Source organism: Doryrhamphus excisus, chromosome 1 (assembly GCF_030265055.1).
Source record: "Doryrhamphus excisus isolate RoL2022-K1 chromosome 1, RoL_Dexc_1.0, whole genome shotgun sequence".
Taxonomy (NCBI): domain Eukaryota; kingdom Metazoa; phylum Chordata; class Actinopteri; order Syngnathiformes; family Syngnathidae; genus Doryrhamphus; species Doryrhamphus excisus.
In genome coordinates, this window is record NC_080466.1 from 17124580 (window position 1) to 17140312 (window position 15733).

Sequence of the window (15733 nt, forward strand, 5' to 3'; positions counted from 1 at the left end):
ACCTACCTGGAAGGGTGAACACCACTTCCAGGCTTTTATCCGGTAAGGAACCACATTTGGTGTAGAAGTAAAGAAGTACAATGTGATGGAAATCAATCAACTTTAATCCCATGATAGCAAAACAAAAATCACATGACATCAAGTTTCTCGCATCATCAACTTGTTTTTTTTCCCCCCCTTTTAAAACGGCAACAGAAGTCGTGTTTGCGTGGTGGTCTGCTGTTTGGTCGGTCTTGATCTGGTTCACTGGTAGTACAACTCCAGGTTCATCCCATCGTGGATCTCATCTGCAAAGCTCACGGTCAAGTCAAAGCCATGACAAAGCTGACAAAATGACCATGTCAAGGTCTTGCTAAGTGGAAAGGATACAGTCACCCAGTGACACATGGTCCTTGAAGATGGTGTACCTGCAGCACAGAGAGGAGGAACATTTAGAAGACGGACCGGTACTCAAAGGCTAATGCTTAATCCAGATGGGGTGGAGGAGAAGGTGTTTACCATTTCTTTAAGACTATTTTGTCATATCGCGTTCCTGTCTGGGCTGCAATGAGCTTCTTCAGGTCTCCGATGGTGTCCTCAGAGCTACAGTGTTGGTGTTAGGTAACACAAACGAGTATTTGATAACAATTCTTAGCAAAAAAAATCATCACGTTGAAGTATAACGAGTATTCATTCAACAAAGCAGGCTGAAGGATACTTGCACTTCACTCGGACTTTTTTCCCCAGACGATCGTTGCACACCACCTCGATCATCTTCTAGTAATGTCTGTCAAAGAGAACGTGCTAAAAGTGTTAATTCGCTCCCGTGTTTATGTGAGAGCCACCAGGATGACATTTAAACAATGATGTAACTTCCCATTGTGCTTTGTTGGTGCATGATAACAAGCAAAAGTCGGTTATTAACTCAACATAAGGGTATCGTTTAACGCTAGCTAAGATGCTATCATGTGTTTGGTGTTCGAACACACGGTAAAATCTACGTTTGCATCCTAAAAGTACGAGCTGGAGTTAAACATCGTGACAATAATTCCTGATAAGTTAGATATATTGCGTGTCTTCGTCAACATTACCTGGGAATTGGCAGCGGAGTTACAAGATATTGCTTTGGCCGCAATTGTTGTCTGTGAAGCTTGCTTCAAAGCCAGATCTGCCTGTGAACCAATCAAATCAGCGTAAAGATGACTTGACTCGCACATTAGCCAATTGAAGGAACGCTTGGGCCAAGGAAGGCGGGTTCAGTGGTGAACACAAGCTAGCCGTAAACCTGTCGGCAGCTGTCGCAAACTGTCGGGCTTCAATGACAGTGACAGGCACACGGCCGCTGCTGGATTGAATTTGAAAATATTTTAGCGTGAAACCAGCTACGGGAATATAATGGCAGACGAAGAGAATTTACCATCGGGTTGGGAGAAAAGAATGAGCCGCAACTCAGGTGATTAAATAAGCACCCACGAAAGACTAATAGAGGTTTCTAGTGCACTAAGAGGCGTGTTCGAGGTACGATTGGGTACGATGCTAACAGCCGCAGTATTGCGGATTAATTACGCCTAGCATGCCGATTAAACTTTATACAGTTTCGAGGGGAAAAAAGACCGAAGTTGGTGTTTGTGGCAACCTGGGCCATATATTGTGTTTGTTAGTCTGCATTGTTTGTTGAATAAGTTGCTAAGTCACGTTGGGGCTCGAGAGGCTCCACCATGGGGCCTATATGACGTCATTGTGCCGCTAAAGCTCACCTGCATCACAATAATAGTCTTTTCCAAAGCGGTTTAGTGATGGTGAATGCTCGGTAAGCAAAGTTCCCAGCTAATGATTGCGTAGATTGTTCTATAATCAAAAATAAATCAAGTTGAGTATAACAGATATGAAAGGATTCACTCTTTATGGTGCCATGCAGGCAAGGTGTATTACTTCAACCACACCACCAATGCCAGCCAATGGGAGCGGCCAGTAGGAGACTGCCTTGGAGAGCCAGATAAGGTAAATATGTCTCCACAATGATTTTTTTCCTCAAGATGCTCTCCTAGTACACCATGGAGGCTCTTATTATTATTATAATGTGGTTATTCCTCAGGTACGCTGCTCCCACCTCCTGGTCAAACACAACCAATCACGTCGTCCATCCTCCTGGCGGGAACCGAACATAACGAGATCCAAAGATGAGGCTGTGGATCTTATTCAGAGTAAGCTAGTACACACAAGGAAGCTTTTAGCATTACACTGGAGATGCTTTTTATGTTGTTCACGAGCTATTCAGCTTATTGGTTGGCTTTTTTATGTTCTTCAGAATATATTGAGCAGATTAAGTCCGGAGAAGAGAAGTTTGACGTCTTGGCTTCCCTGTTCAGCGACTGCAGTTCAGCAAAGAACGGTGGGGACCTGGGACTCTTTGGCAAAGGTCAGGACCTTGTTTATTTTTATGTTCCTTTTTTTTCCATTACTTGATTAATATAGAACACAAGTATAAGTATACTCTTTGGAAGTTGTTAAACACTGCAAAACACTGTCCTAGTATGATGGTCAAATCACATCAGCATTCTTCCTGCTCGTTTTGACACAGAAGACTGTATTCCTTTCTACATTTTAAACAGATCTTAAGACCAGTGTAAAAATAACTAGAATTGACTTTTTGCACATTTAGAAAAGTAATTTATCAAAAAGGGGCGGCACGGTGGTGGAGTGGTTAGCTTGCAGATCTCACAGCAAGGAGACCAGGGTTCAATTCCATCCACGGCCATCTCTGTGTAGAGTTTGCATGTTCTCCCCGTGCACACGTGGGTTTTCTCCGGGTACTCCGGTTTCCTCCCACATTCCAAAAACATGCTAGGTTAATTGGCAACTCCAAATTGTCCATAGGTATGAATGTGAGTGTGAATGGTTGTTTGTCTATATGTGCCCTGTGATTGGCTGGCCACCAGTCCAGGGTGTACCCTGCATCTCACCCGAAGACAGCTGGGATAGGCTCCAGCACCCTCCGCGACCCTCGTGAGGAAAAGCGGTAGAAAATGAATAATTAAAGGGAGGTATTAGCTGATCAAAGGTTTAAGACGATTGCTCAAAAAATGACAAAAAACTCTCCAAACCAGAAGAACAAAATGTCTCAGTAGGACTTGGTAATCAGTAGCTTCGCCGTTCTTGTTCATCACTTCAAAAATGGGTTTGGGCATGCTTGATCCGAATGTATTATAACATTTTCTATATATATAATATTTATTACATTAATTATATGTGTGTATATGCAGTCGTTAAACGTGTGTGTATGTGAAATGTATTCATGATTAAAATGATACATTAATATATTAATGTTCTTATATCATGTAGTTAGATTTACTGTATTTTCCGGACTATAAGTCGCACTATTTTTCATAGGTTGGCTGTTCCTGCGACTTATACTCCAGAGCGACTTATAAAGGAAAAAACTGTTTGTTACATAAACACTGGACACCTTTTCTGTTCATGTTTATTTTCTATGTAGCTGAATAACCATTGTGTTAGCATATCTTACACCTATTCAGCCTGTTCTCTATTCTTTTATTATTGTTAGAACTTGCCTTCCAAGAGGACGTAATGTCTGTTTTGGTCAAGTAGTTTGTAAAATAAATTACTCGCAAAAATGCGACTTATACTCCACTGCGACTTATGTATGTTTTTTATTTTTTTTACCTAATGCGACTTATAGTCCAGAAAATATGGTATATTATTTGGTGTTAATTTTACGTGTATGTTATTAATATAGAACTATACAATAAAATGTTGACTATGTCTCATGTCAAAATGTACTATAGTACATGTACTATACATATGTCATATGTAAATATGATGATTAGCGTATGTGAGCTATCGGCAGGATGCGGTAGACAAGGTGTGTATGCTAGTCAAGCACACGGTGTGTTTGTGCTTCAGGTGAAATGCAGAAACCTTTCGAAGACGCCTCCTTTGCGCTCAAGATTGGAGACATGAGCGGCCCCGTTTTTACCGAGTCTGGAGTGCACATCATCAAGCGCACCGGCTGAAGCAAGCGCCACGGTCCACACACACACACACACACACAAATGAGCCTGCAATCTCCAATGCGTAACAACAAAGCTTTATATCACACGAATGAAACGATAAATAATCCAGAATGATTTCAACAGAGCATCCTGCAAATGTTTGATGAGATCCGTACATAAGAGTTAAAGGTGCATGTCTTCCTCTTTCATTCCTTGTGTGAGCTTTAGCAGCGTGTTCTTTTCACTTCTCAAGCCTAGCATCATGTCAGTGGCAAGACTTGACACATTGAAGCTCGTGCTGATTTCACCAACCAGCCACAGGAACTGTCCGCCCCTCGAGGCCCCTCCTTCAATCAAAATAAAAGTCCTTTTTTTGTAAGTCTCTTGTTTTGTCTTCTGTTGGAAGGTAGATCTACAAGCACCGTCGCTCTTCTGCTGCTTTGGAAACTGAGAACAGACTAGGTCTTCCAACAGAATGGAAAGGTTCATTTGGTCCTTGCATGACTGGCTAAAAAAAAAAAACACAACTTTTGCCAACTGGTGTGGCCCCGCAAGGTACACTGTGGTCAGACACACTCTGCAAGCGCCCTGGAGGTCACGGAACCAGGGTAGAGAACGGGTGGAGCCACCTGGTGTGGCCCAGCAAGGTGCACTGTGGTCGGACACACTAAAGGATGTATGAAATCCAATATGAACTCTGGAGGATAAAATACTTCACTAATCACAGCAGGTGAATAAGAGATTATTGTTTGAATCTCCTTTGACATTTTATTGTGCTCCTTATTTATAAATAGAATAATTTATTAGTTAGAACATTTTTTTAACATGATTAGAGCCCTCAAGATCTGCAATAATACCCCTATAGTCACCTTTACACTCATATGAGAAAATATGACATAGAAACTCTGTTTACTACCTGGTCTCTAACATGTTTAGAGACCTCTAGACATAAAACAGCACCCCTATGGTCGATGTTGCACTCTGTTACCCAAACATAGTAGCCATTCATTCATTTTTTTCAGGGTCGGGGGGGTGCTGGACCCTATCCCTATCTTCGGGCGAGAGGCGGTGTACACCCTGGACTCGTGGCCAGCCAATCACAGGGCACATGTAGACAAACAACCATTCACACTCACATTCATACCTATGGACAATTTGGAGTCGCCAATTAACCTAGCATGTTTTTGGAATGTGAGAGGAAACCGGAGTACCCGGAGAAAACCCACGTGTGCACGGGGAGAACATGCAAACTCCACACAGAGATGGCCGAGGGTGGAATTGAACCCTGGTCTCCTAGCTGTGAGGTCTGTGCACTAACCACTCAACCGCCGTGCTGCCCATAGTGGCCATAATAAGAGAAAATATAGATGTTCTTTTTGTACTTCCTGCTGTGTACATTACATCCTGTGGTGGCTATTGTGTCATCAATGCAACATTACTGTTACCTAGTGACCAGAATATAATAGTACACATATCAGCACCTCTTTTAGTACATCATTTCTTACATATCCATTTTACTTTATTGAGACATTTTTAATGCTGAAATCAAATAGGAAGTGCCAAATTTAAAGGGATTAGTTTTTTATTTCTTTCGTTTTTGAACACTTTTGGGAAGCTGATATTTTTTTAGCTTTAAAGTTTTGTTTTGAAGCCAAGATACGGCAGTCATGCACAGTGCAGTTCCGAGTGCAGCCTGAGAGGGGTGCAAAAGAGACAGAAAAACAAGACTGGGTGTTGATGTCTGCCGGTGGGCGTCTGCAGTGTCTGGCTGTTCCCTGACGCTGTCGTTTTTGGACACCTCCCGCCGTGAAACCTTCCTGTTTGCTTTTTTTTTATCCGCTGCCCGAAGCATCCAGGCGGCTCCTCGCCTCTCATCTCCGACCCCCGCAGACAGCGGCCCCTGGCTAGGGGGTGCGGCGGTCCTCCCTCGGTCCACTTTACATGGACACACGTGCATCTCATTTAAGGTGTGTGTGTGTGGGTGGGGGGGTGAAGTGTCCTTTTACGATGGAGGAGTAAAGTTTTTGGAGACGCCAGCTGAGGTTGGACCAACGTTTGTCATTTCAGGAGACTCCTGGATGCTGAAATGTCTGAAAAGGACTGGAAATGCATCTCCACGCGTGTTTGCTGCTCCTGGTCGTCACAACAGGTAGGAATGTCACACCTGGATAAAATGCTATTTGTACACCGTGACGTGTTAAAGCGACACGGATTTTTTTAATAGGGAAATTAGAGACGCCAGTTAAGCTGGATCATGTCCATTTTGGTCTTGACGTGGTGGAAGATGGGAGGAAAACCGCCCCGATTTTTTTTATGATCAGGTCTGATTCCGTTTTTGTCTGTTTTGTTGGGCTGCAAACGCAACATCTCTGTCCATTGCTGCTGAGCTTGGACGTAATAAGACATGAACTCTTCTCACAAACATCCTGAAGCTCATGGAACTAAAAAATCCATCCATACTGAGCCCAAACGAAGGTTGGTACCGATGTAGTGTGCGGTCCCAGAACCATCAGAGACCATCAAAACATCTTCTAAGGCAGGGGTCTCAAACTCTATTTACTTGGGGGCCACTGGAGCTCGGGTCTGGGTGAGACTGGGCCGCATCAGGTTTTCCAAAAAAAATTATTAAAAACAATTTTTTTTTTTTAAACTTCGCTTTGGTTCCAATTTTCTACAATAAAAGCTTTGATAAAACATTCCATTGTTTTCAAATATATTTCTTTTTATTTTTCTACACAAAATAAGATGAAAAATAAATAAACAAATCAAGAATAAAGAAAATCAATCAATCAGTAATAAATAAATAAATATAATAATAATAATAAAACGGCAAATAATAAAAACTTAAGAAACCACATATAGTTGGTGGGTAGACAAATTATTTTTTTCAGATTAAAATTAACAAAGTATTATTAGAGCCCTGTAGACATGACAAAACATGACTATAGTCACATTTATACTCTTTTTATTTACAGCGTATTGCGCAACTGCAGGGTCTTGAGACACATGCTAGCTCGCAAACTAGAGAGCTAGCGACCTAAACGGTAGCCTTCAAGTTATTTCCTTTAAACTTAAATAGCCAAAAACTTACCGCTTCCACATGGATAGGGAGGATAACTATTAACAGTTATTTAACCTTTAACATGAACATTAATCAAACGTAATAATTTTTTCTGGGTACATGATACCATACAGCATCCATATCAAACTTGCACGGGCCGCACTAACATTAAACTTTCATATCAAGGCGGGGGCCTTAAACTAGTGTCCTGCGGGCCACATTTGGCTCGCGGGCCACGTGTTTGAGACCCCTGTTCTAAGGCCTGGTCTGGAATGAACAAACTTTGGACACTGAAAGGTGGAAGAAAGTTTTCTTCTCTCTTGATGGTTCTGATGGCTTCCAACATTACTGGCATGATAACCTGAGATGTTTTCCACCATCGTCATCCTTCAATGGAACAATGGAGATTCAGGTGGTGCGGGGGCGTCAAACGGCAGAGATGTAGTAGCTCATGACTGAAGGCTCTGGTCTGTGTGGTAATGAATGGCTTTCCCAACACTTGACAAAGGACTTCATTTGCCAAGTTTAAGCCTTTGTTGCTCTTGTTTGCATTCAGTTTTTTATTTAATATGTTTTTCCCCCGCTTATCTGTTCCTGTTTCTACCTTTTCAGATAAAACATTGGCCTCATGGCAGCACCGATGTGATGGAATCATCATCCTGGACCAAGAGCCTGCAGACCACCTCAATCTCACCACGCCAGAACTTGCCCTCGACGTCCCTCAAACCCCACAGGCCACCATTTGCACCTGGACCCTGGACATCCCGCCCGGTAGGACACTTCTCTTAAAGCCAGTGTGGACCGACGTTGGGGCGAGCGTTTCCCTTCGGTGCTTCTGGAGAGAAGACACTCAAGTTCTGGCAAGCGGCAAGACTGTCCAACTCTCCAACTGTGAGCATGCTAACCTGACTTGGACAGGAAGTGGACGCTCTTTACAGGCCCTGCAGCTCTTCTATTACGGTAAGGTCTTTTTAAAGACAGAACAACGCAAAGCATTTACACTAAGTCTCATTCAGCACCGTTATTATCACAGTTAACCAGTTGTCTTTCAATCAATGCATTATTTTGGTAGTTGGAAACCTGTTAACCACCTTCTAAATACACTTTAACATGATTAGAGCCCTCTAGGCATGAAATAACACCCCTATAGTCACCATAATAAGACAAAACAAGACAGAGAAAACCTGTTTACCAGCTTCTAACACGCTTTTGAACATTTTTAGAGCCCTCTAGACATAAAATAACACCCCTATAGTCACCTTTACACTACTATTACCCAATATAGTAGACATAATAAGACAAAACAAGACAGAGAAAACCTGTTTACCAGCTTCTAACACGCTTTTGAACATTTTTAGAGCCCTCTAGACATGAAATAATACCCCTATAGTCACACAATAAGACAAAATAAGACAGAGAAAACCTGTTTGCCAGCTTCTAAAACGCTTTTGAACATTTTTAGAGCCCTCTAGACATGAAATAACACCCCTATAGTCACTATTACACTACTATTACCCAATATAGTAGATAAAATAATACAGAGAAAACCTGTTTACCAGCTTCTAATACGCTTTTGAACATTTTTAGAGCCCTCTAGACATGAAATAACACCCCTATAGTCACCATTACACTTCTATTACCCAATATAGTAGACATAATAAGACAGAAAACATGTTTACCAGCTTCTAATACACTTTTGAACATCTTTAGAGCCCTCTAGACATGAAATAACACCCCTATAGTCACTATTACACTACTATTACCCAATATAGTAGATAAAATAATACAGAGAAAACCTGTTTACCAGCTTCTAATACGCTTTTGAACATTTTTAGAGCCCTATAGACATGAAATAACACCCCTATAGTCACCTTTACACTACAATTACCTAATATAGTAGACATAATAAGACAGAAAACCTGTTTACCAGCTTTTAATATGATGTAGAGACGGGTTTATTTACAATGTAATACATACCTTTAGCACAGCGCCATCCCCTGGCGCAACATTCGGTTGCCCTGCCCCCCTCCCCCGCTAACATGGCCAGTGAGTGAGTGTTGTTATGAGCCAGTAATTGAGTCAGTGTGACCAACTGGCATCACAAGGGTGGAATGGTCCTAATAACATTTGTGTTGGAATTGTTTTCAGTCAGTGGATGATCAGAGAGAGCATCGTCCACTTGGAATGTTTTTATCACCATGCATGTGTGTCCTTCTGGCCCCGCCCCTTTGTGTTTCTGTCTTGTCTTCCTGGTCTTCCAGTTCAGGAAGAGCAGCAGAATTCCACCGAGGAGCACACCAGCCCACATTCTCTCCCGGACCTCACTGCTCCGTCCCAGACAGGGTCCAGCGACACAAGAACCACGTCTGTGGGGGTGACAGAACAGGTCAGAGGTCACCTCCATGGAGGTTGGCTGCTGCTGCCCACCGCGCCCCGGACGGGAATCACTGTGGCTGGGAGCACCGATAGGGAAATGCTCCCTCTTCCTGAGGAAGTCGGGAACAATGGAGAGGAAGCATCTGGTAGCCCTCAAACGCCGGTTCTGACCCAAAGCGCTCCAACAAGTCAGACCCTGAGCAGCTCCGGTGGCGACCACAACTCCACTTTTCCACCGATCACATCTTCCCCCGCCAGCAGGGGCTACAGAAGCACCCACGGGGAAGCTACCAGCGGGTCCCCTCCCAGTACTGATGACCCGAGTGCTGATCCGGCCTCCTCGTTAGGCTTCACTCTGCCCACTTCCATGGGGACACAACCCCCCTCGGCCCCCGTGACAAAGCTGCACCCGCTTATCACATGTTCTCACCAGAACCTCAGCCAGACTGACTCATCCCGTGTCCCCGGTGGGATAGACCCGCTGACCCAAATTCCTTTCACACCCTCACACGCAACAAAAACACAAAGGAACATGAACACACGCTCCCCGGATGCCACACAGTGGACATCAGGTTCTCTTTGGACCACAAGAGACGGCATGGTAGCTTCTGGAGATGTCCTGATGTCAGCAGGCTCGGAACGGGTTCCCCAGGAGACACCTGGACACACCCTCCGAGCAAGCACAGACCACCGCGCCACAGGTCTGGAAACAACACTCCAGCCTTCAGCACCCTCTTCCACGCTGGACCACACCACCAGAACCCCCGCTATGTCCCACAGTGGCACCACCTCCCAAACAGCACCAGGTCCAAGCCTGGAGGTCCAGTCTGCATCTACACAAAGTACCTTCAGCCCTGCCACTGTCCTGCCCCCCAAAGTCTACGTGGTGCCGGACCAGCCTGCCGCCATTAGAGGTGTGTGAGCATGTCCTGATGATGTCCTCACGATGTTCTCATGATCTTCTTTTCTTACCAGTGGAGTCCATCCAACTGCTGCTGCAGATCATCGTGGAGGAGCCCGCTTCTGCTTCAGGTCCTGGCTTGGAGGAGGACACCATTGCTTGGGTGGGACACACACACACACACACCTAAACACACACACACACACACAGGAAACCCAAATGCCATGTTTCAGATGGAGCCCTACCTTCAGAGGGCGTCGGGGTTCACCAGGCTGCAAGGAGTATGGGGCAGGTGAGGGTGGTGTTTTTTTTTTTTGTAGGTGTCATGTGACACATGTAGCGCACAGAATAAACGTCAACGGTGTCATCGTTGCAGCGGTCACGCCGTGCAGATCCTACTGGAGTTCGATACCAGAGGCGCTCTGCAGTGGCTCGCCTCCCAGGGAGCCTCCTCGCTACTGGAGAACACTCGATTGGCTCAGGCCACTCGCGAGGGGCGGAGCTTCAGGTGGTCCAAGGTGGTCAACATCACGCTTGGAGGTGAGGGCCTTTTTATATCCTAATAATATTTGTGCAAGCACATGAAAAGTACAAGAAAAATGACTACAATGTAAAATAGAAATATCAAATGACTCTGAAAAAATACAAATAAAAATGAACTAAATAAGTGGAAAATATAAATTTTATTCATAATTAATAATAATCTGGAAAAAAAACAAAAAAATATATATACAATTATAAGTAACTATAATTACAAATGACTTCAAAGTGTAAAAAATACCAAATAAAAACAAGTGACTTCAATAAAAAGTATTTTTTAAAATGACTGCAATAAAAATAAAAATAAAAAATAACTTTAAAAACGACTTGAAGTGTAAAAAAAAATGTTTAAATAAATCAATAGAAATACAATTGACAAAGTAAACAACAGTGAAAGTACGTGAAACGGTGTCCCGCGTGTCCTTGCAGGCGTGCAGGCGGACGTCTGTGATTGGTTGCTTGAGTGTCCAGCGGGCTTCCAGTGTACGTCTCGGCCGGGTTCTTCCAACTTCAGCTGCTCGTCGTCCTGCCACTTCGAGTTGTGCCGTCACCACGGCGTGTGCACGCACCACCCCGGCCAACTTCCTGTTTGTCGGTAAGAAGAGGTAGATGGACGCCCCATCGGCGGTCGTTACACGCTTCCACGTTAGCGTGTCTTTAGCTGCCTGACAGGTGAAGACTTCTGGTTCATGGGAGCGAGATGCGATGTGAGGATGACGAGGGCACGGCTGGTGGGGACGTGCGCGGCCATCCTGCTCGTCACGGTGGCGCTCATCGCCGCTCTGGCCTTGGTGGCTGTGAGACGCTACCGGGCCGCTCTGATCCAGGCCAAAGTGGACCAGACCAGGAGCAGGTAGCCGTGATTTATTGTTGATGCGGTTGTCACGTGTTGCCACATTAGCGCACATTAGCACGCTATGATGATGTGGATCCGATCCAACAGCTACCGCAGGTTCAACCACTTTGACGAGCTGTCGGCTCGCTTCTGGGAGCGCTCGGCAGACTCTGTGGACAATCCCGCCTTCACGCGCTCAGACGAGCTCCTGCACCTCCGGGCCCTGGACCGGACCTGCTGTTACCATGACGACACACTATCGCTGGCCTCCACCTGCCCCAGCCACGCCACGCGACTCAACACCATCTACCCCAACAGGTGAACAGGTCTCACTCAGCACCAGCAGGAAGAGGGTTAGAACATAGAACAACGGCATGAATGCAGTGAGCCCTATTGTCGGCCATATTCCTTGAGTGCTGTTTGTACAGCTCCCAGTACGCTTGGCGAGGCAGCGAGATGAGCGTGGGCGACGGCGTGCTGGACTCGGGTAAAGCCAGCGACCTCTCGGTGTGCAGCTGGCCCGTAGAACCCATCCACTGGACCCCCTTCCCGCTCCTGCGCCAGCTGGCCTCGCAAAGGACGGCCCCGGTGAGTCTCGGTGAAGATGCACCCAGCAAGAGCGGTGATGATTGGTCGAGTGTCGATGTCCACGCAGGTTCGGCCGTCCAGGCCGCGCTCATACTGTGAGGGGATGGAGCTGACGGACCTGAACCGGAGCTGGACCGCCTGATGGCAGACGAACGTGGTAGCTACTAAAACGTCACGTCAACAGCGATTCAACTCATTTCAAGTCACATGATTGTAAATAGAATAAATCACCATCCCATAAACGATACCTGCATTCATCATGTCACTATGTGGATTCATCTGTCAATACATTTATGATGATTATGATACATTTATATTTATAATACATGTCAATACAATTCTATCTTTAATGTCTTTTATGACTTTCATGTTAAAGCACATGAAAAATGACTACAGTGTAAAATATAAATATCAAATGACTCCAATAAAAGTATCATTAATAAAAAAAATACAAAAAATGAACTAAATTGGAAAATATAAATTAAATTCTTATCTAATAATCAGGAAAAACAAAAAAATACAATTATAAGTAAATATAATTACAAATGACCAAATAAAAACAAATGACTTCAATAAAAAAATAAGGATTTTTAAAAATGACTGCAATAAAAGCGTAAAAATAATAAAAGTAACTTTAAAAAACGACTTGAAGTGTAAAAAATCGTTTAAATGAACTACATAAGTGGAAAATATAAATGTAATTCATAATTAATAATAATCAGGAAAAAACAAAACAAAAATACAATTATAAGTACTTATAATTACAAATTACTTCAAAGTGTAAAAATGACAAAATAAAAACAAATGACTTCAATAAAAAATAAGTATTTTTTTAATGATTGCAATGAAAGCGTAAAAATAATAAAAAATAACTTTAAAAAACGACTTGAAGTGTAAAAAAATCGTTTAAATAAATCAATAGAAATACAATTGACAAAGTAAACAACAGTGACCTCTGCTGTAGATATGACATTACTGCAGTTAAACGCAACGAAAATAAGATGGAATACGTATATGTAGTAGTTTAGCATTTAATGCTTTAGTATGTAGCACTTTAGCATTTAGTACGTTAGCGTGTAGTAGTTTATCATTTAATGCATTGCAGATGAACGTGGTTGCCACTAAAACGATTGTAAATAGAATAAAAAGTCAATACACACTTTATCTGGTAATGAGCATATTTGTTTAGAGTTATTATGTATTTACATATATACCAAAGAACTTTAAAAAGGCAGTCTTTGTTCTGGTGGGTTTTTAGAGCCATGGGTTTTGATTTGTAGTTCGTGTATTGGACTGAAGCCCCCCTAAAATAGGCCTAATGACGCCACTGCTTCTCATCACCCCCAATGTTGGTCAATCCGTGGGAATGCCGTGTGTCAAGTCATAGCACCGATGATTTATTGTAGGTGCAGTTGTAACAATTCGCCAGCAGAGGACGCCATTACCACACACACACACACACACACACAACACTGCACTTGCTATCAATGTTCATGCTGCTCTAAGTCAGTGCTTCCCAAATAATGGGGCGAGCACCCCTGGGGGGTTGTGAACATATTCATGTCCCCCAGTGGAGGCCTGACAGAAAACAATTGAGGACCACTACTCTAAGTGAAGTCCACACTTTTCAAAAGATTTTCATATTTTTTTTGTATAAAAATTGTAAAGAAAGGCTACAAATATGCTTTTAGTAGAAGTACTTGTTTTAATACTCCAACTCAGTCTCCTTTTTCAGAATGTTTTTATATGTGAGTTTATATGAGAATTATGTCGTTATCTAATTCAACCACTTTGATGAACCATCAGCTCGCTTCCGGGGCGCTCACACACAACACCCTCCTTTGAGCAAGAGCTTGGAACTTTAATGTTTGTTGTCAAAAACATCACGAAACGTTTTGACATCATCTCTCCTTCAAGGGAAATGAAAGATATGAACACATAAAGAATGATGCAACAAAGTCATCAATATTTACCAACAATTTACCTTTTACTAAATGAAACTTAATACATAAATACACCTTGCTGCACAAGTTTTGAAAGACAATAATAAATAAATAATGCTATTTTGTGGTTGAATGCGGTCTTTTATTTAACAAAACAGATGCATATTTCAAAAAAATTTACTTTTTTTTGCCAAACAAGAATTTTCAAGCATTAAAAATGCCCAAATGTGAGTAAAATACAAATATAAGGCATTCAGAAGACGCATTCAAAGATGTGATCTGTAGTAGTGCTACAGTTTTACACTGGTTACTAGGTGTTACTAATTGAACGCTTATTTGTGTATTAATGTCTTATACTGGGTCATTGGAGTGTACAGGGGACTTCAGGGATATTAAATTGATATATGATATATCAATTATTAGGATGTCCGATATCAAGATTTATTCCAGGATGCATTTTTGTAATGCAAATATATCATTACTCTTTTGAACGCATATTGTTGTGAGAAGCTAAACTCTTGACTAAGTGGCGCCACTCTCATCACCGAAATCTGAACAAAGGACGAAATGGTGCGTGTGGTCACTGTTGATGCGCTACATTGCCGATGTGCTGATGTGCAACTTCATCTCTTTCATTGAAATTGTTTTTAAAATAAAGCAATTGTTTTGGACCCGCCCTTGATGATGTCACAACACCTGTGATGCTTTTATGACTTTTAACCTTTCGTCTCAGCCACGCCCCCTTTTCCATGTGGCGGCTGCTGGATTGTGAGACCATAAAAGCACAAAAGACAAAGACGGGGGACAAAAATGAACGGACTGATCTAGTATTGTATTTCTTAGAATTGCCTGATCAAAGTGACAACTTTCATTTAGTGAGTTTTTTTTGCAAACTTTTTGATGTCATGACCCCTCTTGAGTGGATGAATCACGCAGAATAAAGAACAGGAAGTGGAAGAAGCATGAAACATAGCTACCTGTTAGCTTCTTCCTTATAGGGTCTTCACCAGAAACTAAACCGGGACCTGTGTGTGACTTGAGTGTGTGTGTTGTAACATACATGACTCACACACTAAGCTTTAGATTGCATGAAACGCACACAATGGAAAAGTACATGTGTTTTTTTTTTTTAATATAAATCAGAATGTAGCATCACACGTGTTCTCGTACACACACACACACACTTAAAGGGAGATTCATTCATTTCCGCTCCTTGATCACATGACTCGCAGCAGTGCATTCTTCCCCACCATGTGACGCCCTCCAATATCTCCTTATATGGACGCCATCCAAAGGAACTCTTAAAGAGATGGCTGCCCTGCTGTGTGTGCGTGTGTCTGGAGGGAGCCTAAATCCCGTCTGCTAGGAGTCAATTCCCTCATCAGCTTGTTGACCTTTCACCTTTGTGTGTCTTCGGTGCGACTTCCTGCATGATGTGTAGATAGGTGCAGAAAAAGCCACTTCCTGTCTCACTTCTGTATGATCGTGCTGCTATAT

The 15733-nt window shown here is 42.9% G+C and overlaps 3 protein-coding genes across 4 annotated transcripts; 2 read left to right on the top strand and 1 right to left on the bottom strand.

Moving 5' to 3' along the window:
- Positions 1–86: 86 nt before the first annotated feature.
- ubl5 (ubiquitin like 5) lies at positions 87–1228 on the bottom strand. The gene is made up of 5 exons (XM_058089141.1): positions 1071–1228; positions 698–766; positions 499–582; positions 370–407; positions 87–287 (listed from the first exon to the last, which is right to left on the bottom strand). Exons 2-5 carry the CDS (start codon positions 751–753, stop codon positions 244–246), a joined length of 222 nt encoding a protein of 73 aa, XP_057945124.1. The 5' UTR covers positions 754–766; positions 1071–1228; the 3' UTR covers positions 87–243.
- Positions 1229–1261: 33 nt separating this feature from the next.
- Positions 1262–4341, top strand: pin1 (peptidylprolyl cis/trans isomerase, NIMA-interacting 1). The gene is made up of 5 exons (XM_058089128.1): positions 1262–1432; positions 1898–1980; positions 2075–2183; positions 2288–2398; positions 3904–4341. The coding sequence occupies exons 1-5, from the start codon at positions 1375–1377 to the stop codon at positions 4011–4013; spliced, it is 471 nt and encodes a 156-aa protein (XP_057945111.1). The 5' UTR covers positions 1262–1374; the 3' UTR covers positions 4014–4341.
- Positions 4277–12691, top strand: si:ch211-14k19.8 (interphotoreceptor matrix proteoglycan 2). Of its 2 annotated transcripts, none has more exons than XM_058089116.1 (12): positions 4277–4367; positions 6060–6141; positions 7666–8013; positions 9315–10343; positions 10405–10493; positions 10564–10622; positions 10707–10870; positions 11300–11465; positions 11532–11723; positions 11814–12023; positions 12134–12293; positions 12361–12691. In XM_058089116.1, the coding sequence occupies exons 2-12, from the start codon at positions 6099–6101 to the stop codon at positions 12433–12435; spliced, it is 2535 nt and encodes an 844-aa protein (XP_057945099.1). In that variant the 5' UTR covers positions 4277–4367; positions 6060–6098; the 3' UTR covers positions 12436–12691. The 2 variants fall into 2 exon arrangements, with proteins under 2 accessions (XP_057945099.1, XP_057945090.1); XM_058089107.1 differs by lacking the exon at positions 4277–4367 and adding an exon at positions 5720–5959.
- The last annotated feature ends 3042 nt before the right edge of the window (positions 12692–15733 follow it).

What these genes read in the sequence shown, in the direction of transcription:
- si:ch211-14k19.8 (XM_058089116.1), top strand. Translation starts at nt 6,099, where the DNA reads ATGCATCTCCACGCGTGTTTGCTGCTCCTGGTCGTCACAACAG. An exon ending in CCTGCAGCTCTTCTATTACG is followed by an intron (nt 8,014 to 9,314) that starts GTAAGGTCTTTT and finishes CTGGTCTTCCAG; the next exon opens with TTCAGGAAGAGCAGCAGAAT. An exon ending in AGGAGGACACCATTGCTTGG is followed by an intron (nt 10,494 to 10,563) that starts GTGGGACACACA and finishes GCCATGTTTCAG; the next exon opens with ATGGAGCCCTACCTTCAGAG.
- ubl5 (XM_058089141.1), bottom strand. Translation starts at nt 753, where the DNA reads ATGATCGAGGTGGTGTGCAACGATCGTCTGGGGAAAAAAGTCCGAGTG. An exon ending in AAAGTCCGAGTGAAGTGCAA is followed by an intron (nt 583 to 697) that starts GTATCCTTCAGC and finishes CCAACACTGTAG; the next exon opens with CTCTGAGGACACCATCGGAG. An exon ending in AAAATAGTCTTAAAGAAATG is followed by an intron (nt 408 to 498) that starts GTAAACACCTTC and finishes TCTGTGCTGCAG; the next exon opens with GTACACCATCTTCAAGGACC.
- pin1 (XM_058089128.1), top strand. Translation starts at nt 1,375, where the DNA reads ATGGCAGACGAAGAGAATTTACCATCGGGTTGGGAGAAAAGAATGAGC. An exon ending in AAGAATGAGCCGCAACTCAG is followed by an intron (nt 1,433 to 1,897) that starts GTGATTAAATAA and finishes GGTGCCATGCAG; the next exon opens with GCAAGGTGTATTACTTCAAC. An exon ending in GCCTTGGAGAGCCAGATAAG is followed by an intron (nt 1,981 to 2,074) that starts GTAAATATGTCT and finishes GTTATTCCTCAG; the next exon opens with GTACGCTGCTCCCACCTCCT.